At 31.5% G+C, this 21,253-nt stretch overlaps 3 protein-coding genes across 4 annotated transcripts; 1 reads left to right on the top strand and 2 right to left on the bottom strand.

Annotated features, from left to right (window-relative positions):
• Positions 1-8,577: 8,577 nt before the first annotated feature.
• LOC100797024 (urease accessory protein F) lies at positions 8,578-11,741 on the bottom strand. 2 transcript variants are annotated; one of them, XM_003519450.4, is made up of 2 exons: positions 11,627-11,741; positions 8,578-9,623 (listed from the first exon to the last, which is right to left on the bottom strand). In XM_003519450.4, the coding sequence occupies exon 2, from the start codon at positions 9,579-9,581 to the stop codon at positions 8,865-8,867; it is 717 nt and encodes a 238-aa protein (XP_003519498.2). In that variant the 5' UTR covers positions 9,582-9,623; positions 11,627-11,741; the 3' UTR covers positions 8,578-8,864. The 2 variants fall into 2 exon arrangements, with proteins under 2 accessions (XP_003519498.2, XP_040865246.1); XM_041009312.1 differs by lacking the exon at positions 11,627-11,741 and adding an exon at positions 10,421-10,557.
• On the bottom strand, positions 10,469-11,016 carry LOC102665510 (uncharacterized). Its single transcript, XM_006575550.4, has one exon. It carries the CDS (start codon positions 11,014-11,016, stop codon positions 10,597-10,599), a length of 420 nt encoding a protein of 139 aa, XP_006575613.1. The 3' UTR covers positions 10,469-10,596.
• A 1,545-nt stretch (positions 11,742-13,286) lies between the features above and the next one.
• LOC100814270 (pentatricopeptide repeat-containing protein At1g71210, mitochondrial) lies at positions 13,287-17,986 on the top strand. The gene is made up of 2 exons (XM_041009309.1): positions 13,287-16,272; positions 17,615-17,986. The coding sequence occupies exon 1, from the start codon at positions 13,551-13,553 to the stop codon at positions 16,167-16,169; it is 2,619 nt and encodes an 872-aa protein (XP_040865243.1). The 5' UTR covers positions 13,287-13,550; the 3' UTR covers positions 16,170-16,272; positions 17,615-17,986.
• Positions 17,987-21,253: the final 3,267 nt, after the last annotated feature.

Genomic DNA, 21,253 nt, shown 5'->3' with positions numbered 1-21,253 from the left:
ATCTCATATGTCCGTACAAGGACTTATTGGATGGGAAATCATTCCTACCAAATAGAACAACTGAATTTACCACTAAGTATCAAATTATTTGGAGACAACTTGATGATGCCATTGCCATTAGAGTTATTAGCCTCTTTCCCTTTCCTTTGAGCTTGAAGGTGAAATCTTTTGTGGCCACCTAATGCTTTGCCAGAGCTAAACTTCTTGCCACAAAATTCACACTCGCGTGTTGTTGTAGATAGTTTCTCATGTGTCCCTTCAACGTCATCCTTTGGTTTACCACCTTCTACACGTAACTCGGGATGTGAATTACTCATCTCCTCTATTTTTTCCAATAACTTATCATCATTCCTCGTCATCATCATCCACTGGAGAAAAACAAAACAAAAATATAATGAAGTAGAAAGATGAAAAAAAAGAAGCTACGAGCCTACAACTGAAGAAGGAAACAGTATGGAAGAAGATAGCATGGTATATGCCTATGAAACTTATTTTGTTGATCTAAATCCGTCTCAATACTTAGAGAAAAAAAAAAAAAGACGGGGGCGATTAGAGTAATGTGGGAACATACAAAACGGAAACAAGAAAAGAGAGAGGAGAGGATATTAGAGGATCAAGATGATAATGAAAAATATTTTGAAAGCAATTAAATGATATTATTTTCCAAGATAACATATTTTGATTGAAAATAGATCTCTAATTACCAATTTATCATACACCAAAAGAAAGTTATTCGCTCCTTCAAATACTTGGTGTGTGTTGGTATAGAGATATAGCCGCCTATTTTTTTTACATGCACTGACATGAGAGTTATTTACTTTACATATTATAGTGTGTTAATATTAGGGATAAAAGGATTACCCAATGACTATTCTAGTGATGCTTTGTTGAATATCTGCATTGATAAAGACATTATTTGTTGATGATCCAGTGTTGATTTGATATTGGCTTATTCTTTTATTTACTATCAAATGATAAATATTCTTACTTTAAAATCAAATTCTCTACTCTAACAGAAGAGCTACAGTCAAACTAATTACGTTAAATTAAAGATACAGCAGCAAATATGAATTTCTTTTGGAAATACAGCAACCAGAAATTCCCGGATTTTCCATAGAGGAACCATCAATACCGAGACTTTTCAGAATGAGAAAATCATCAACAGAACAATGCCAAATCGCCCAAACGACGAAAATAACAGCAGCCAAAAAAAGAGTCTTTCAGCTGAGGCCACCAATAAGAGCAAGATGAAGAAAGAATTAAGTAGATTATGCATTGATAAGAAAAAAAACTCATTAACTTTATCCAATATTTACACCGTGCGTATTAACTAACTTAAATCATAGTTATAAATTAATTATATGCATTTTTTCAGCAAAAAATTACATGTGGATGATCACGATGGTCACATGACATTGCCGAAAAAAATAAAAAACGGCAATGACATGATGTGTCAATGAGAGTGAGAACATTTGCAGTATAGCAACATCAAAAGATAGGTTGCATAGCGGAGAAACGCAAAAGGAAAGGAAACATATGATATAAAATATCATTATTATTAGAGTAATAATACATAAATTATTCATAATTTTAGACACTATGGATGTATATACATATCCCTTGGAGGACCAAAGGCCCCCCTATTTTTTTAACTTTAATATTTTTTAATATACTGTATATGATATTTATTTTTATTTGAAAGTTTAATTTTAGAAATAATAATATTTAAGTATTATTTTTTTATTTTAATAAATAGTTAATTATCTTTTTATAATTATCATTGTAAAGATAATGAAATAATTTATTTTTAATAGGCTAATATTATATTTTTCTCTCCTTTAGATAAAATATTTTAGTATTATTTTTTAACATTTTTTCTTTTATAATTTATTATTAGTATTTTAAAGGATATGAATGATTATATGATTATATTTGCAATCAAATAACATTACTAGTCTTCCTTTAATATTAATTTGATTGATTATAATTGATTTGATAATTTAAAAACTATTTATTAATATTTTCCGATTAAGCACCCTAAAATATTTTTTTTTTGTTTTACTGTTATTGTTTGATCGAGATTCTAATATGTTTTCAACCTTAAGTGCACGGTACACATTAATGTGTATACTTTGGAAAAATAAGTTAGATATTGAAGAACAAACTTTATTATTAGCATGTGTAGTAATAATGAGTTTTTAAAAAGAAAAAACTGATCCTTTAAGAAAAATGCTTACATTATTTTTTGTGTAAATATATTTTAGATGACGTGTTCTTAAATTGTAAGAAAAACATGTAATTGTAAATATTTTGTATAAATTAATACTTATTTATTTATTATAATTCTATTATATGCTATAAAAATAAATTTTAATTTTTAAATTGTCCCCCAACATCGTGTTTCCTTATTTCACTTTCTTTTATCTCCTTTTTTTCTACCATATCATATGTCTTATCATCTTTATATTTTTTTTCTCTTTTTTATTTTTTTAGGTGTCAACTAACATATTAGATGTCTACTAAACATTTTCTTTATTATTAAACAACATATATAACATTGAGTAGCTTAGGAAAGCACACAGAATAACAAAAAAGAAATAGAGTAAATTAAACTTAAAAACAAAGTTTGATTCACTGCATAAAAATTGGACTCATATCTTAGGAGAACGTGAGGTCAAATTTCTCTACCAAGGTCTTATGTGAAGGCATCATTAATACGTAATCTGTGAGAGTTTTTTAAGTTTTGAGACCAGCCACACCCGGAACCAACTTATATGCATTACACTGATATACTCAATAATAAATACATTACACTACATACACCCTTATAAGGTTAATTGATTATGAATCTTTAAAAATTATTTTTTATTCTGTAAAAATTATTTTTTTAAGAATAATATATAATTTGTCTTTGTATAAAACTTTATAAGTATATAATGAATAAATATACTAAAAAATATCAAATTGTGATAATAATTGATTAACAGGACTAATGATTTGATTTGAATGTTAAAATGAAATTTTTATTTTAGATAGAAATAAAGTATTGTGTTAATAAGAGAGAATATGAACAAAATTAAGATAATGATAAAAACAACTTTTAAAAAATCATGAATGGTTTAGTTTAATAGATTATGTGAATTAAAAATTAATTTTTTATTTAATAACTAATTTATATATAATAATAAATTTAATTATATAATATGAGTCAGATTATAAAAATATATATGATCAAAACTTAATTTAATTAATTAAGTTAGATTCGCCAGAAATACGGTCGGATTAGGTCATCGACTAACCCACGCCCTTAACACTTCCACTAGGAATAAAATAAAGGAATGAAACTATTAAAATAGAGAAGACAACAATAAAAAAAAATACTTGAACTAAAACTATAGATCTCTTAAAGTTATGTATGAACCTGCAGAAGAATATGTAGCTGTTTTGTCACTCGTGATGATGGTGCCATGAACTCTTCAAGGTAAGGTCAAGACCAAATGATCTTCGTTCGACCAAAGAAAAAGAAAAGCCTGCCACCAGAGTGAAGCCCCTCAGCTTTATTATCTCTTAAAAAATCCTCCAAATTAAGAATCAGTACATATTAGTGTGGAAAAAAGGGGTAGATGATGATGCTGACTAAAGTATCCTTAAGAGCATATTTATCCTTGTCATGATTCTCGAGTCACCTAAAGTATCTTGATTTACAAGGTTTCTCTGGTCTGAATTTTTTTTTGTTTCCCAAACTTGACTCCCCTTGCATGGAACAAAATGATCTGGTCCTTCCAAATTCTTTGGTATTGGGCAAAATATAGATTCCAAATACCCATTTCTGCATGGAGAACGTGGTTCATAGTGCTGAACACGAGTCTCAGCCGGAGGATTCTCACTCACTCTCAATGAGTCATCAAATATTAATGATGGAAATGGACATTGAGGAAGAGCCCTAGTCATTTGAACATGCATAGCCACAAGACATGTAATCACCCTGAAACTTTAGACTATAAATGGATATTATATATGGAGCGCTGCTATTTGTTACGAACAGTGATGGCACGAATCATACTAATGAATATAGTAAATATCTAAAGAGTAATAATAAATAAATTACTTTTCACTCTAAATACCTAATCAACACCTGTCCTTTTTTATCTCTCTTTTCATGTCCTGTATCATAAATCTTATAAAACTATATTTTTTTAAGTATTAGATAACACATTAGGTGTATCAAACATTTTTTATATAGTATTGTGGTTATATAAACTGTTAACAATAAATGCAATAAACATATCACATTATAAAAAATTAGCCAACAATTCTACACAAAATAACATATAAACAACGCATTTAATTGTTTTCTAGACAATTCTACACAAAATAACATATAAATTAGTCAACAATTCTACATAAATTTAGTCTTCTAATTTTGTATGATTCGATTATTTAAGTCTCAATTTCCAAAATTGGACATGGACAATTAATTGTTTATCTTGACAATCATGTGTGATTATTTTTATTGAACCTTCATCGTCACGATTTTATTGAAGATTAATGTTAATTAGGTGTACGAAATTATTATCCAATAAAAATTAACATACAAGGATTGGGATTGGGCATTGAAATAATGGAACTAGGGACTAAATTTGTAAATTAAATTATAAAAGAGTAAAATCGATTTCTCATATAAATAAGGACTAAATTTATAATTTAACTTATTTTTTTTAACATATTAGTGAAAGTTTAGGTAAATGAATTGAATTACCAAATTACCGGGACATGTCTCAAAGCTCTTTAAACGTGATTACATGATAAATCACAGATCGTCCACGAGCAAAATCATTGTATTCCCAACTTAAACTTATATTTTTGTGAAATATAAATTCGATCCTTATATCAACATAATAAACTTTTTTTGTGTGGAAAAAGCAGTATTTTAACTTTTTTAGTCTCTAAGCTATTTTTTAATTAGTTCCATGATCATGTAATTTTTTAGTTGAGTCCCTAGAGATTTTAAAAATGTCATAAGTTTTCACTTTTTTATTGTTTTAATGTTAAGCCATCATAATCTAATTTCGAAGATCTACTTTGTTTAGTTTAGGGATTCAATAAAAAAAAAAAGTTTAAGAACTTGATAATCTCAAATGGTTCATAACCTAATAAATAATTTAATCTTAAAAAATTAAGTATAAAAAAAATCTACTTTAAAATTTAAATACAAATATTAAAACAATAAAGAGAATCCTTAATTTAGTTATTGTCCATTTTTTACTATTTAATATAAAATAAAAAAAAGTCATGTGAATATTAATTGATTAAAAAAAATAAACTTTTTGTTGTATTTTTTCTCCATTCCCATATATAAAAAGACTGTTTTCATAAATTTATTTGTCTTGCAAGATTCCTTTCAAATTTTCTTTTTTATTTATTGCTCTTTTAAATATCTCATGGGCATTTGCTTCATGAATTATTTGTTTATTCCTGCAAATATAACATGAGAATGTTGTTTTCAAGAATTTTAAAAAATGTGTGATATATCTAACAATAATTATTTTATTACTTCATAACAAATGCATGAATAAATTTTTCCAACCTCATTATAAAGAATAAACAAATAACCTGTGAAACAAATGTTGTCTTTAATTTTTCAATTTTCACACACATATATAATAAACATTTAAGTGAACTTTCTTCTTAGTCCTTAGTCTCCCCATCCTTCCTCACATTCACTTGTATTGGTTAAGTCTTCTTTCATTAAGAGTTGTGAACTTCATTATAGTCTGAATGTGATGTATCATCTTCCATTCTTTAATGCTAACAATTGCAATTGAATATAAAAAATAATTTTAAATTATATATATATATATATATATATATATATATATATATATATATATATTATCTTCAAAATTTAAATATGTTCCTAAAATACCTATGATATATCATCTTTTATGTTTTCATATTAACTAAATAGGGTAACTACTTATATCTTTCAATCTATCATTTTAACATGTTAGTTTTAACTTGAATTTGAATATTTTTTATAAAAAATATTAATAATTAAAAATAACAATATATCGCAACATTATTATTTATCATAAATTTAAAATATAATTTATATGTTACAAATATTTATTACAAATTTAATGATAGAATATTTTATATATTTATAAGTATTTATTTATTATAAATTATAGTTGTATAAAATGGTGCTGTCTTTATTTTAATTATAAAAAAACATATAGCACTTTCAAAATTATTTATTACAAATTTAAGTATAAAATAATTTATATATTTAACAATATTTATTTTCTATAAACTATAGGGATATAAATTTAACATGACATGAGATACACATCTTACCGTATTGGCTCCCCTTCTTTGTATAAAACAAATGGTACTATTTTTTTTTCTAATTATAAAAAAAAATATCACCCTCAACCTATCAATGACCAGCTTTTGTTGTAAACCATTGATTTAGTATGAATTCTATTAATGTTTTAAAACATTGATTTATTATGAATTTAATTAGTTGTTAACCGTTTAATGAGTCTCAGAAGAAAAAATAATACAATTAGTATCTATATCTAATCATCACTTAAATCAATAAATTATATGAATATTTTTTAATAAAATTTAAACTTATGATAATATTAATTAAACTTAACTAATTTAATTATTTTTATTGGTCTGATTGAATTAATCATGTGCTTCTCATGTACAAGACACATGAAACATAAAAATATTATCCTTTGATGAATAAAAAATGAAAATTATTCTCTTTATACATAATTTGAAGAAATGATTTATAATTTTTATATATTTTTAAATATGAATATTAATGCATTGAATCTTATATATTTTGTTACGGTGCAACGTGCATTCAAGAGTAGAATAATAATAATAATAATAATAATAATAATAATAATAATAATAATAATAATAATAATAATAATAATAATAATAATAATAATAATAATAATAATAATAATAATACAACTTATTTTAGCAACAACAGGATGAAAAAAAATCTAATAATAATACAACTTATTACAGTAACCAGAGGAGACAAATAAATCTACAAGTATAAGCAAAAAAACATGCGAGATCCCAAGTTATGCTGACCCATTAATTTCTTACATCATTGAGTTCAGGTTCAGTAATGAACACTTGGTCGTGTACTTTTTTTTTGTTTAAGTTTGGTCTTAAATGATGTGTAATTTCTCACTTGATATGGTGCCAATATTACATCATCTTCCGTTGTCTATCCATGGTCATCTTTGTATAGTACTGTATTTTACTTTCAGAAGACACCATGACTACAAAGAGATTAATTTAAAATTAATGAAGAATGTCACAACTATTAACTATTTTTAGTTAAAAAATAAAAATTAAGAGAAATTCCCATGTACCTAGCCACATCAAAGAATGTAAGAATTTTGTTATTTTTTATGCAAACTTTTACTGTAGCAAAGAGTGCAAGAAGCACCCCACAAACATAGGAAAGGAGTACTTTCTTATCCAAAAAAAAAGTTTTTAAAGATATCAGATCAACTTTCATGAATTAGCTGTAACATGAAAATTAGTGTGAGAAAATTGTCAGAACTAGTATAATCAATAAAGAATGAAGTTAGCTATTGACAAAGTAACATAAATTAGTATTTATGTACTTTGCAATTTCAATTTAAAAGTGAAGGATGTGACAAGGAATACAGACATAATTACCTATCAGAAACAACCCAGGGAAATAAGCAATTTTCATTTTAAACAAATTAACAGCTAAGTTTTGAAAACAAAAATAACTAACTTCAGTTTTTGCAAGTTCAATTTAAAGCGAAGAATTTGAGAAGCAATGATTAGAAACATATTTTTTTAGAAACAACATAAAGAAATTAGCTAAAAACTGTAACTTGATTATTTAAATCAACGCGACATTATTACAAACATTATAAAAACGTCTTTTGAAAATTTAACTATCTATCATGTTACCCCTTAACAAAGTCAAACTAAGGATAGAACCCAAAGACAATTTTTATTTTATCAGGGATTAAACACCAAAAAATAGTAGAATAAAAAAAAATTGATAACTTATCAAAGATCAAAAACGTATTTAGGCTTATAGAATATATATAAATAACTAAGACTACTATTTTATTCTTTAAAATTACTTTTAAGTAGTATTTTAATCTAGAAATGCAAATGGGTCAAGCTTGAGGTAATTAAAAGTCAATCAATTAAAGAGTGTTGGGTTTAATTGGTCCAAGTTCTTTGTTTTTTTGAGTAAGTAACCTTAATAGACTTACCTGTATAATTTAATTTCTTCTTTTATTAATTGAAATGTATAATTATCACTAGTTTGGCCATCGTTTAACAATACTTCAACTACTAAACTGTAAAGTGTAAGCCAACATGTTCATTATATCAATAATCAATTTCAAAATACTGGTTGGAAGAATCATCTCTAAATTGGGATGACTGCACAATAAAATTTCAGCAAATCATTACCATGTGTCCCTGTTCCTTCAAAGACTATACTAGTCTCCGAGTCAGTCTCTAAAAAATTAATGAATCACCACCAATATCTTTGTGAACAAAAATTAGTCTCATAAAATTTCAAAACATCGTCACATTAATTCTTGTTGAAGGCTAAAGTTGTAAAGCAAAAAGAACAAGCTCATCATCCATACAGTATAACAAATAGTTCCCAAAGAGAATGTACGGATCTGTTCAGTCTAAGACATCACATAATCTGCAGAAGAGTGGGCATCATTGAAGTTAGAAAACTCAAAACCTTAAGCACATCACTAACTGTTACAAACAAACTTTTTACATGCATCGAAATATGATGTGCAATGTCCACATTTTGCCTTCTAAGATGAAAACAATCTTGAAAACAAGTAACCATGGCAGCCCTGCACAGTATCTAACAGAGGCATAGTTTGGCATGCTTCGTCAACAGCTCGATTCATCCATTTTTCTAATATAACTTCAGCATTAGGGGCAACCTGATGCTGCAACAATGCTGCACCAAGGGGTCCTATCAAATTTAGCCTTGTAGCAGCAGAAATCACGTCTCTCATTGTGATGAACATGTAAGCTCTCTGAGAACTAGTTTTATCAAATCCTAGTGCTCCACATATAAGTCCAAATACAGGAGCATGATGAAAAGATACAGTCCCTAAACCCAGAGAAGTATCTCTCATGGTTTTGAGGGAGGGGACCTCAGAAAACACAGCTGAGGCCACCCTCATTAATGCAGATCCTTGCGAGATTGATGCCTTTCGACCCACTTCATTAGTTAGGGTAGCATCCAATATTTTGTCAAGCTTATGCCAAGTTTCTAAATTGGGCAACATGGAAGCTGAGTACACAAAAGGAAGGAGTAAGCTTCCTGTATTCTCCAATATATGGATAACAAATGTCTTAAGGTCATTGGAATCAGACACTAAGTGGCACTGAACTGCTGCTTCAAGGCCAAAAGAATGAGCAAATCCACCCGTAGGTAAAAGAGAATCAAGCAACTGCCACTGACTCCACTGTAAAAATGGGTCTGAGCAAGGTTTGTTGTGTTCTTCATTTACTTGCATCGTAATGATATGACTTCGACGTTGACCGCAATTGTCTGATTACTACAAATGCCCAAAGGAATAAAATAGGTTTATGTATTAAAACTTATAAAACAATCTGAAATATTGCCATATATCTTTTGAAAATGAACCATATATGTAAGAGATAAACCTTTTGGGAGATTCAACCTGACCAAAGTTGAATTTCCAAAAGGGTCCATGATTCTATCACTACCGAATGCAATAAGCTCACAGAAAATAGTTGCTATGCATCAATATACTTCTACTGATATAGCAGATCTAGTTTGACAACAGCAACAGCCTTGCCAAGAGAAAAAAAATTAAGATGTGAATTTGTCAAAAAATACTTGTTATTTCAAAAGGCTTATCAAGTTGTCAACTCTCAAGTGAACCAAAGCACCCGCTGTAAAAAAAAATCTCAAGTTAAACATGCTAAAGTTAAGCATGGAGGAAGCTTCATTTCTATGATAACCAAAATCAAAGAAATGGTTTTGATACAAAAGCCAGGAACTTTTATCAACAAAATTTGAACAAAATGCCAAAAGTGACAAGTTCTTAGCTTGCCTGGCAAGTCAATATTGAAGACAAACACAGTTGTAACTGACTATCTTGGTTGGTTGAATTAAATGGTGGAAACTTCCTAAATGTTGCAGCATATATAGTTCCATGTTTAGTTATTTAATAGTAGAAAAAATAAAAACAAAAAGTAAGATACGAGAAATTAAAAGTAGCATGAAATATATACTAAGGTTAGAAACATCCTTCAAAGCTCTCTTGATACATGAAAGCAAGAAAAAATTCACTTTAAAATATATTACCTAAGGTTACAACATACAAACCTGCAAGGTAAGATCAAATTGCATTGGGAGGTGAGAGTTGGAACAATCTATTTATCAAGGTTTTCATACTGTGATTGAGACTCATCATTCAGCAATTACAAGTAAAGCTGCTGTACCAAGACATTCTCTAATACCTTGAACCAAATACCATCATCCCTGACAAAAAAAAAAAGAAGCTAAGACTTGTTTTCTTGGGATTGATTATTGTCCCTGTTCATGAACTGGAAGCCCATGATATACCTATACTCTCCAGTCCCAAGGCAGCGGGAGCAGTAACTAAGACCGCTTCCACCACAAGTCCTACACCATTTTGGCCATTCACCTTTCGGGAGCATTTCCAAATGAACCTGGTTTGTCCTCCCCTTTCCATGACACTGGTGACAATCAACTCTTCCACTCCCCTCACATACCACGCAATGCGGATCTGGCTTCTTTCTTCTTTTCTTCCGAACATTAGACTCCGTTCTCACAACCCAAGATGGCTTTGTGAACGAGAGATGAGGCAACGAATTGGACGACCGAGATGGGGGCAAACCATTGAAATTAGTGGCCTCAAATCGGACCACCACGGATAAACTCAGTGTCCCAAAACCCATCTATGCCCGCAGAACTGCAGTGCCTACTCGACTTCCACAAATCGAATCTGAAACAAACGAAGGTACCTACTTACTGCGGACTTCCAACAAACATTTTGCTTACATAGTGATGAGTGATCAGTAATTCATGAACAACATTAGGACCACTGCCTCTGAGTATTGTGACATGAATTTTGCGTATATATGCCACCTCTTCCAAAGTGAATGTTCCCAGTACTTTTATTAACTCAACAAAATGGAGAAATCATCCATCACCAAACACTGAAACCCTAATGAAAAAATTTCTAATTGCAGGGAAAACAATCGTCGTCTATTGGTGAAAGTCGATTTTAACGGAGCATGACAGATTAAATCTACAAAATTTAACTTTTGTATGAATAAGGGGAAAAAACAATTGTTCGTGGGTAATCACAGTACTTAATTCATTGTGGGACTAGCAATATACGATTAGAGTTAATTCATCAAAAAATTGAGAAGAAGAACAAGGGAATAAACTCCCCGAAGGATACAACCCATAGGAGTATAAGCACTACCGAGCTACAAAGCCCACAAAGGAATTCGGGCATAGAAAAGAAAGTGGAAAAGAAGCAGTAGGGTATGTGAAGTTTACCAGGTGAAGCTGAGTCTCGATGTGAAGCCTCTTGTCTCTTCCTTTCGCTGCCAACACAGTGGATGGGCTTGTACAGTTGTACTTATGGCTTATGGACTCTGTTGAATTTTTTTGTCACAAGAAGAATATAAATTTTCAAGAATTTAATTTAGAATAAATAATATAGACATTATACACTATCATTTAATAAAAAAAACATTATTTATATTAAGCTCTTAAATTTTATAATAAATAGAAGTTACAAAGCAAGTCAAGCCATCCCAACTAATAAGGATAAAAATAGGTTATGCCACTCAATTAGACTTATGATCTAGCTTACATTAGGTTTAGGACAAGCCAAATTTTTTTACCCAATAAATAATGTTAAGGCTTTTACTCCCTCCATTTCATTCTTTAATTGTTTATCCTTCTATTTTTTTTTCTCAAAACAATTATTCTTTTAGAATTTTAAAGTGTTATTAATGTTTTTTTCTTCTAAGATATACCCTCATTTAATATTCATTATTGATTACACAAATATAAAAGATTAAAATATTAAATAAGGATATTTTAGTTTGAATGCAAAGAGTACTAAGTTATTTTAGTTTAAAAAAAGTCAAGTTTTATATGTCATTAGAAAAGCAACATGTTGTTATTTATTAATTTGAATATAATTGAGTTTTGGGTTCCAACCTTATGAATAAAACAATGGTTAGACAATTTTTTTAACAAAAACTAATTATAAATAAAGTTGGTGGATATTTTGCTGGTGTAATTAAAAAAAAAAAGTGAATTGAAAGAAATATTTCATATCTATTTAAAAAAACATAATAAATAATTACATAATATTAATTTAGGTAAAATTGCATAATAAATAATTACATAATATTAATTCAGGTAAAATTATATTTTTGGTCTCAATTTATCTCCCGTTTCGGATTTAGTCCTCCACTAAATTCAGGAATTGGGTCCTCCTATAAAATCATGCAATGCATCCCCTGGACGTTGATTGTTACAAAGAAATGTTGATTGTCATGTGTTACTTTCTTATTAGATGATGATTGTCACGTGTCATGTTCTGATTGGTCAATGAAAACAATAATACATTTCACCTTTCATGAAGTTGGCATCCAATCAAAATATGACACATGACAGTCATCATCTAATAAGAGAGTGACATGTGATAGTCAACGTCACTTGCTAACTGTCAACGTCCAATTGTGATTTAGAGACCAACATTATACGATTTTATAAAATATGAAGACCTAATTCATGAATTAAATTACTGAGGGACTAAATCTGAAACTGGAGATAAACTGAAGGACAAAAAATGTAATTTTATCTATTTTTATAAAAAAATTCACATATGCACCTTTAACATGTTATAAATTCCAATTTTTAACACGTGTTTTCTTTCCATAAAAAAGGATGAAAACAAGATATTTTCATATGAGAATAAGAAAAGTTATTTCTTAAAATATCATTAACTTATTTTTTCATTTATCTTTTGATTAAATTATTTAATTTTTTTAAAAAAAAACTCTCAAAAATATTAAAATGTAAAAAAAAAAGAATTTTTAAATATATCTAGAAATAATATTTCTGAAAGATAATTCTTGAAGAAATAACATGAAACTTGAAACAATTTGACCTGCACGACCCGACTCTACTATACTAGTCCATCCATATGGTCTAGACTTTAGACCTAATTGAAACCACAATGGGTGGGGGTGGTGTGGTGCAGTGACTCGAATCGAAACAAAGCAGGTTAAGTTTATTTACTGAAAGTGAGACCCCCCCTAAACCCTTAACACCCCCGAAGTAAGGAGCAGTGAAAAGTCGCAGGTATGAAGACTTTCACGGACATAAACACAAACACTTGGAATGCAATGGAACCCTGAGAGAACGAGAAGAACATTCCAGTTCCATTGGTCCATTCCAATCCATGATGCTCCCGCTCAAACAAGTAACCAAACACCGTCTCAGATCCAAATCCTTCATCTCCACCGTTCTCAACCCGTGCTCCTCCGACCATGCTGCATACACTTCTCTCGCATCATCATCACCCTCCCAATCAACATCCTCCTCCTCAGCCTCAAGCTCCTTTCTTATCTCCCAAAACGACGTCGCCTCCTCCTTCAGGTCGTGGTTCGCGGCGGCGCGGAAGCAGCACCAGCAGCTCCCCTTCGACCCCCTCCTGAACCGCATCCACCAAATCCTTTCCTCCCCCGCCGGCGAAGAGGACTTCTCCGCCGCTCTCTCCGCCCTCCGCCTCCCCTTATCGGAGAGCCTCGTCCTCCGCGTCCTCCGCCATGGCGCCGCCCGCCGCAACATCCTCCCCTGCCTCAAGTTCTTCGACTGGGCCGGCCACCAGCCCCACTTCCACCACACCCGCGCCACCTTCGTTGCCATTTTCCAAATCCTCGCCCGCGCCGACCTCAAGCCCCTCGTCCTCGACTTCCTCGACTCCTTCCGCCGGCGCATCTTCCACCACCGCGTCCGCTTCCACGACATCCTGGTCGTCGGCTACGCCATTGCCGGAAAGCCCCAAAACGCCCTCCATGCCTTCGGCCGAATGCGCTTCGTCGGCCTAGACCTCGATTCCTTTGCCTACCACGTCCTGTTGGACGCCCTCGTCGAGAAAAACTATCTCAATGCGTTTGACATCATCGTGAGGCAAATTCGCTCCAGGGGCTACGAGAATCACATGACCAATGTCATTGTTGTTAAGCATTTGTGCAAGGAGAGAAGGTTGGAGGAGGCTGAGGGTTTTCTCAATGGTTTGATGTGTCGTGGAGAGGAGTTAAAAGGGCCTGAAGTGAGTTTTTTGGTTGGTGCATTGTGTGAGAGTTATAGGTTTGAGCGTGCCTTTGAGTTGGTTAAGCAATTTGGAAGCTCTGGGTTGGTTCCGTTGGATCATGCTTATGGGGTTTGGATAAAGGGTCTTGTCCGGGGTGGGAGGGTGGATGAGGCATTGGAGTTTTTCTCTCAGAAGAAGGACTCGGAAGGTTATTTTCCCGCCACTGTTAGGTATAATGTTTTGATTTGTAGGCTTTTGCGGGAGAATCGGCTTCGCGAGGTTTATGATTTGTTGGTGGATATGAGTGAGAGCTGCATTCCTCCTGATGCGGTTACCATGAATGCTGTCTTGTGCTTCTTTTGCAAAGTGGGGATGGCGGATGTCGCGTTGGAGTTGTACAACTCCAGGTCTGACTTAGAGTTGTCTCCCAATCACTTGGCTTGCAAGTATTTGATACTTACTTTGTGCTGGGATGGGGGCGCTAAGGAGGCGTTCAATGTGCTCAGAAGCACCGTTGACCGGAGTTATTTTCCTGATGGGCAGACGTTTTGCACCCTTGCGAGTGCTTTGTGCAGGGAGCGCAAGATTGATGAGATGAAGGAGTTGTTGTATCTTGCCGTGGGGCGGAATATTGTGCCTCCTACGTCGATGTATGACAAGTACATATCGGCTCTGTGCCGGGCTGGGAGAGTGGAAGATGGTTATTTGGTACATGGGGAACTTAAGAGTGTTGCTGCCAAGACGTCGTATGTTAAGATGATTAAGGGTTTTGTTAAGTCTGGTAGGGGAGATACTGCTGCTCGGCTTCTTGTTGAAATGAATGGGAAGGGTCATACGCCGATTCCTCGGTTGTGTAGATATGTTATTTGCAGCTTGCTTGAAATGGACAATTCAAGAGGGCGCTTTTTCAATTTACTGGAGATGCTGACCCGTTGTCAACATTCTTGTCAGACTTACAACTTTTTCCTTGATGGAGCTGGACATGCTATGAAGCCTGAGTTGGCTAGGGAAGTATTTGAGTTGATGCAAAGGAATGGCATTACGCCCAATATGTGTTCTCTTATTCTTATGATGAATGGTTATTTGATCAGTGGGAGAATTTCTGATGCTCTGAATTTTTTTAATGATGTACAGCGCCGGGGTTTGGCAACTAAGAAGTTATATGTTGCCTTGATTACTGGTCTCTGCAAGTCCAATAAGGTAGACATTTCACGTGAGTACTTTTTCAGAATGTTAAGAGTTGGATTGAATCCAAGCCTTGAATGCTATGAGCTTCTTGTGCAAAAGCTTTGCTCATTGCAAAGATATAGTGAAGCAATGCATATCATTAATGTATCTCAGAAAATGGGACGTCCAGTAAGTTCTTTTATTGGCAATGTACTTCTTTATCATTCTTTGATTTCACCGCAACTCTACGATACATGCGTTAATTTAAGAGGAGTGGAAGAGGGGGTATTTTCTGGTAATTCAACACTTTGCTTGATGATTGGTGCATTTTCTGGTCGTCTCAGAGTGAGCCATTATATTACGGACCTGGAAAGATTAATCGAGAAGTGCTTTCCACCTAATATTTTCACCTACAATCTGTTGCTAAAACAAGTAGCCAGGAGTGATATGGACAAAGCTCGTTTGTTGTTTGCTCGGATGTGTCAAAGGGGTTATCAACCTAATAGTTGGACATATGATATCATGGTACGTGGTTTCTCAATTCATGGGAGGAATGATGAGGCTAGGCGGTGGCTTAAAGAAATGTTTCGAAACTGATTTTATGAATTTTATGATAAAAAACAATAGAATATTCATTTAAGGAGAACTGGTCAAGGTCCAATCAATGCGTTAAAGATGTAAAATGGTTCATCCAATTTTGGTAAGGATATTATGATTTCTATCCATTTATTAGAAAAATGGGCTACATTGGATGCATTGGTTTTAGTTTTTCTGTTTGTTATTCTTTAGCAATCCTTGTATCTCGTATTCCCCTCCTCTTTTTTCTTCTTGTGGAAGCATTGGGAAATAAAATATGTTTCCACCTTGTATGATTTATCACACTAGATTGACATAAAGCTATGATATTTGACATAGCTTTTATACATTTTTTTATTCTCCATACTGAATCGTTAAAGTTAGAAACTTTGCTTCTTATCCTCTTTTTGTGCTAGTTGTCATCACACAGAATAAAAAATGTACCAGATTATTCATGAATCTGGACTCAGATTTGACTGATTTTGAATCTTTATTAAGTAGTTGTTAGTGTCACTAATTACTGAATCATTGATTTTGGTTTATCTACGTGATTTTCTATTCCGAGATTTGAATATGGTTGCCGAATAAGAGCTGCAGCTTCTGATATGAGATTGTTGCTCTCAGTTATATGTTTCATGTGGCACTTTCTTTCTTTCTTGTTATCTGCCATGATCTAATATCATATGTTTTATGCACTTCTTGCTATATTCTCTCATCAAGTTGAGAATGTGCTTGAATTCATTGAGAAATGGACTGCTTATTTCATGAGGGCTTGTGTGTTTAGTGTCAGTACCATATTGGCCATGGACATTAGGCATTGCAACAAACATATTGTAGTTATCAGAATTAAAAGGTATTTGCTTCATACATCTACCTAGCAATTTGCCCTATGAGCTTCCTTACATCCTTTCTTGTAAGCATAATCTGTTGTGGTTTTATAATCTTTTGGCAAGATTTCTTTTTTTGTACTATTATAGTGGCATGCAAAATTATCAATTGGTGCCTTTTGCTTTGATTTCTTTGATGGGCAGTTTGCTGGACTCCTTTCTTGTTTGGATTTTATACTTGACGTTTTAATTTTTGTGTTTCTTTTGTGTCATTTTTAGTCTCATGTTGTTATATGATTTATGTCAAATTCCTCAAAATCTGATTCCAAATTTGTTTATCCCTGGCTCTTTTTTCTTATCATTATTTACATACTTTCTAGTTTCAACCTATAGGATAGCTCAGGTTTCTATTATTTCGAAGCATGATATACATACCACGGTATTATTTTTCCTCTAATCAGATGTTTTCTGGCCCTAGTAATCCCTCCATTAATAACTTTTATTTGAAAAATTGTGTGCCACATTTGAGGTATTGGTAGGATTTGCATGGTAGTAGTACTTCGTGACCAGGTGTATGCTCGTCGTCATCACTGCTGGCAGAATCTAGCTGAAAACTGAAATGGAGAACTGGTCTTGTAGAAACAAACAGAGAAGAGAGGAAAAGATTATGAAAGAACAAAAGAAGGGAGGAAGAAGACAAATAAAGAAGTGGTGCAGCCAAGAGAGCCATTAGTCCATTACCTGAGAGGTCCTAAGAATTCAAGCTGTGATTATGTAAAAGAATAACAATCTTTTCCGAGAAGTGTCAAAGTGGAGAGAATGAAACTCACAAAGGAGCATGGGCTTAGCATGGACAGTGCAACAAATTTAAGTTTGAACTTTAAACTGTACCGTTAGGGTTTGAAGAGTTGCATCTTTTCTAACATTACATGGCAACAATTCCTGGTTTGGAATGTCTGTGCATCATAGATTGGAGGTATTAATTAAGTCAGTTGAGATGTTTGGATGGTATGATTATGAAGAAAGCTGATAGGCAACTAGGCAACTTATTACAGAAAATAGGATAAACCCCACACACAGGAATCAGAATCGCAGGTTCATTACTATCGAACTCTAGAAAACATAAAATAGAATACTAATCTATGCAACAAAATTTGAGAATACTCCAAATAGATTGATTTAAAGTTTAGCTGGATAGTTGCATGAGATTAATAGAGAATCACGGAAATGTGATCTATACCCTATGTAACCTTTTTTTTTTGTTGCATCTGGCAGTAATTTATTCTAGTTCTTTAACAAAAGATGGTAACATTCCCTCAAAAAAAAAAGATGGCAACATAAATAAATGGGTAGGCTTTTGACTTCGAATTTATCTTAAGAAAGCCAGAAGACAATACAACACTCGGTGCATGATCAAGAAGAGAGAAAATCGTTATCGCTTGTTGATGCCTTTTTTTAGCACCATCCCATTTATTGATTTGCTACTACAAGAATTCATCGTACTATGTAGCCTGAGTTCATGAAGTTGTTTCGATTAAACCACACTATTGGGGGCGGATTCTAGCATGCATGCTATACTTGAATGATGAACCATTACTTCTAACACAGAACTGAACTATATGGTTTGATTGTGAAAACCAGTTTCAAATGGATGATGAATAACCAACGTAGATTGCTTTAATTTTTTTGTATTATTTTAAAGAAATTTATTCAACATTTTTTCACTCAAATAAAAGTTTAATATTAAGTTATAAAGGATCATGTATATATAATTGTATTAAATATTTAAAGATAAAATTTTATCACTCATAAGATTGTCTTCCTCATAGAATATATATGTGGTGGGGGATAAAACAATGTGTTACTTGCAAATGTTTCGTGTATTTCTGAAAATTAGTGTTGTAGATGATGTCCACGTATATGTTTAATTATTGTTTACCAGAATGTATTCTTTTGTGCTTTGTCAGAAGAACCATTCATTTTCTTTAGATTTTCAGTAATTCAAACTTGTAATTATATGTATCCCACCTAGTACAGAAATAGGGTTCCAAACAAAATAACACTAAATAAAGACTTCAACGCATTCACTAAATGTTGGTTTACTAATGTCAATCAATGGAATAGATAATAAGATCATCCAAATTATAAACCAAGGAAAATTCAGAACCCAATTATTACGGATAACAGTAATTGTACGGGTAACAGTAATTATCACCTGTGTACATGACTGAGCATGTCAATGATTTTATTTTTGCATTTAAATTTATATTTATTTCTCACAATTGGTAGGTTGATGAATGGAGGAAGGAAGGAAGGAAATAACAAAACACGGAAAACACAATTTTTATATCTTTCTATTGGCTTGGTTTAATGTATAACGTGAGAGAAAGGAAGCGTAAGTGGCTATATTCACATTATTTTTAATCTGTATGAAAGTGGAAGGAAAAGTAAAGAAATGAGTGCTATTTTTTATAAAAAAAGATTAATTTGTCTTCATTTTTAGATAGTATTTATATTGTTTGTGTTTATTCAATTTTGTTTTTATATAATTAAACAAGAGAAAAAGATTAACGATTTTTCTCATTTTAAATAATTTCAAAAATCATCTCATTAATCTTCTATTTTTTTTTTCACTTTCATTCCTTTCACCTTTTTCTTTAAACTAAACATGCCCTTAAGGTGAAGGCATATTATATTTCGGAGAGTAAAACGTTTTTAAAACCATTAAGGTAGTGAAAATAAATGTATAGTTTATTATCTAAAAACTTTTAACATTATTATGTTTTCTTTTTATTTTCATTGATCACATTAATATATGACTATTTTGATAAATATTTTTCATTTTAATTTTTTTCACCTTAAAAAGTAAATAAAAATATGTTATTTTTTGTCTAAAACTTTTTATATTGAAAACTACCTTAAATATTTATGTAAATTTATAAAATCGTTAACTTTCTTAATAACTATTTTAAAATCATAAAATGATTTCTAATTGATCAATAATATATATATAAAAAAAACTACTACAGCATAGATAAATCATTTCAAAATGCATTTTGGCGTCAAATTCAGATTAAGACAGAAGATGACAAAGATAAAAGTCATAATAGTTGACTATTTTTTCATTGTTTCCTACTCAATGTTATTACCAATCATATTCTTCGTTTTTTTCTCTATTGCCTCCTTTTATCTCCCTTTTTCTCCGATTCCCCCGTTATTGCTGAAACAATTAGCAAGTAATGATGGGAAATATAAGTGGCCAAAATTATGGTAGGTAATAATTCTTTTTCTTTTCATTAGCTAATTAATATCAGATAACTGACAAAACCAACCACATAGACAAATTTTAATTTGAATAACTTATCAATGTAAAGGGTAAGACCATAAAACCAAGTCCAGCAAAGCTTCTACTATTAATGGTGAATATGTAAAACCAAAAGATTATCATCAGTTTCATAGTAGGCATCACTACTCATTAAGAAAGTGGAGATCAGCAATATGCCTCTATAGATATGTATGTCTACAAATCATGGTGCTTTTGAATAATAACTGCTGAAAAACGTGGGAAAACCTTTGCCAATGTGGCTTAGCTAGCATTAGGATAATATATATCACAAAAGTGTAATATATATATATATATATATATATATATATATATATATATATATATATTACACTTTTGTATTTTTATTATATAGTAATTATTTATAATTTAATGAAAAATTTGAACTTAAAATCAATCCCTCAAAGCTTAGGCTAACAAAATGAATTTTTTAGTAGTATATACTGGCTTAATTAATCCATAAAAGACTAATTTTGTAAAATATAAACAGATGTCAATGATAAGAATATATTTATACTTCTCAAAATATGTTGTTTGATAAGCAAAAGAATTCAAAATTAAACCTAAAACTGAATTGTTAAGAAACTTCTTTTTTTAAATGAACCTCGGTGAACTTCACAATAATGCAAGAAATCTCAATTAAGTTGACACCTCAAACATCAAAGATCTTAAGACACACTAAAAAAGAAATATTATTGATGAAAAAGAAAAGAATAAAACAAGAGCAGCTTGAGGGAGCCAAAACCAAAACTCAAGTCGGAAGAAGCAATAATTAGATAATCTTATTCTCCTCCTATTCATTTCTGCTGCAACAAAAAAAGGGAGACGTGTTCCACCAACAAAAATCAAAAATAAAAGAAACATGAGAGACAAATAAGTATGCACAATAGTTGTTTAACTTAAATCCTACTCAACTAACTAAATCAATACTTTTT

The sequence above is a fragment of the Glycine max genome, chromosome 2 (assembly GCF_000004515.6).
Source record: "Glycine max cultivar Williams 82 chromosome 2, Glycine_max_v4.0, whole genome shotgun sequence".
Taxonomy (NCBI): domain Eukaryota; kingdom Viridiplantae; phylum Streptophyta; class Magnoliopsida; order Fabales; family Fabaceae; genus Glycine; species Glycine max.
Note: the sequence above shows the minus strand (reverse complement) of the source record. Positions and strands in the feature narration are given on the sequence as shown.

Bases quoted from the DNA above. Each gene is read 5' to 3' on its own strand.
- LOC100797024 (XM_003519450.4), bottom strand. From the start codon at position 9,581: ATGCAAGTAAATGAAGAACACAACAAACCTTGCTCAGACCCATTTTTA.
- LOC102665510 (XM_006575550.4), bottom strand. From the start codon at position 11,016: ATGGGTTTTGGGACACTGAGTTTATCCGTGGTGGTCCGATTTGAGGCC.
- LOC100814270 (XM_041009309.1), top strand. From the start codon at position 13,551: ATGATGCTCCCGCTCAAACAAGTAACCAAACACCGTCTCAGATCCAAA.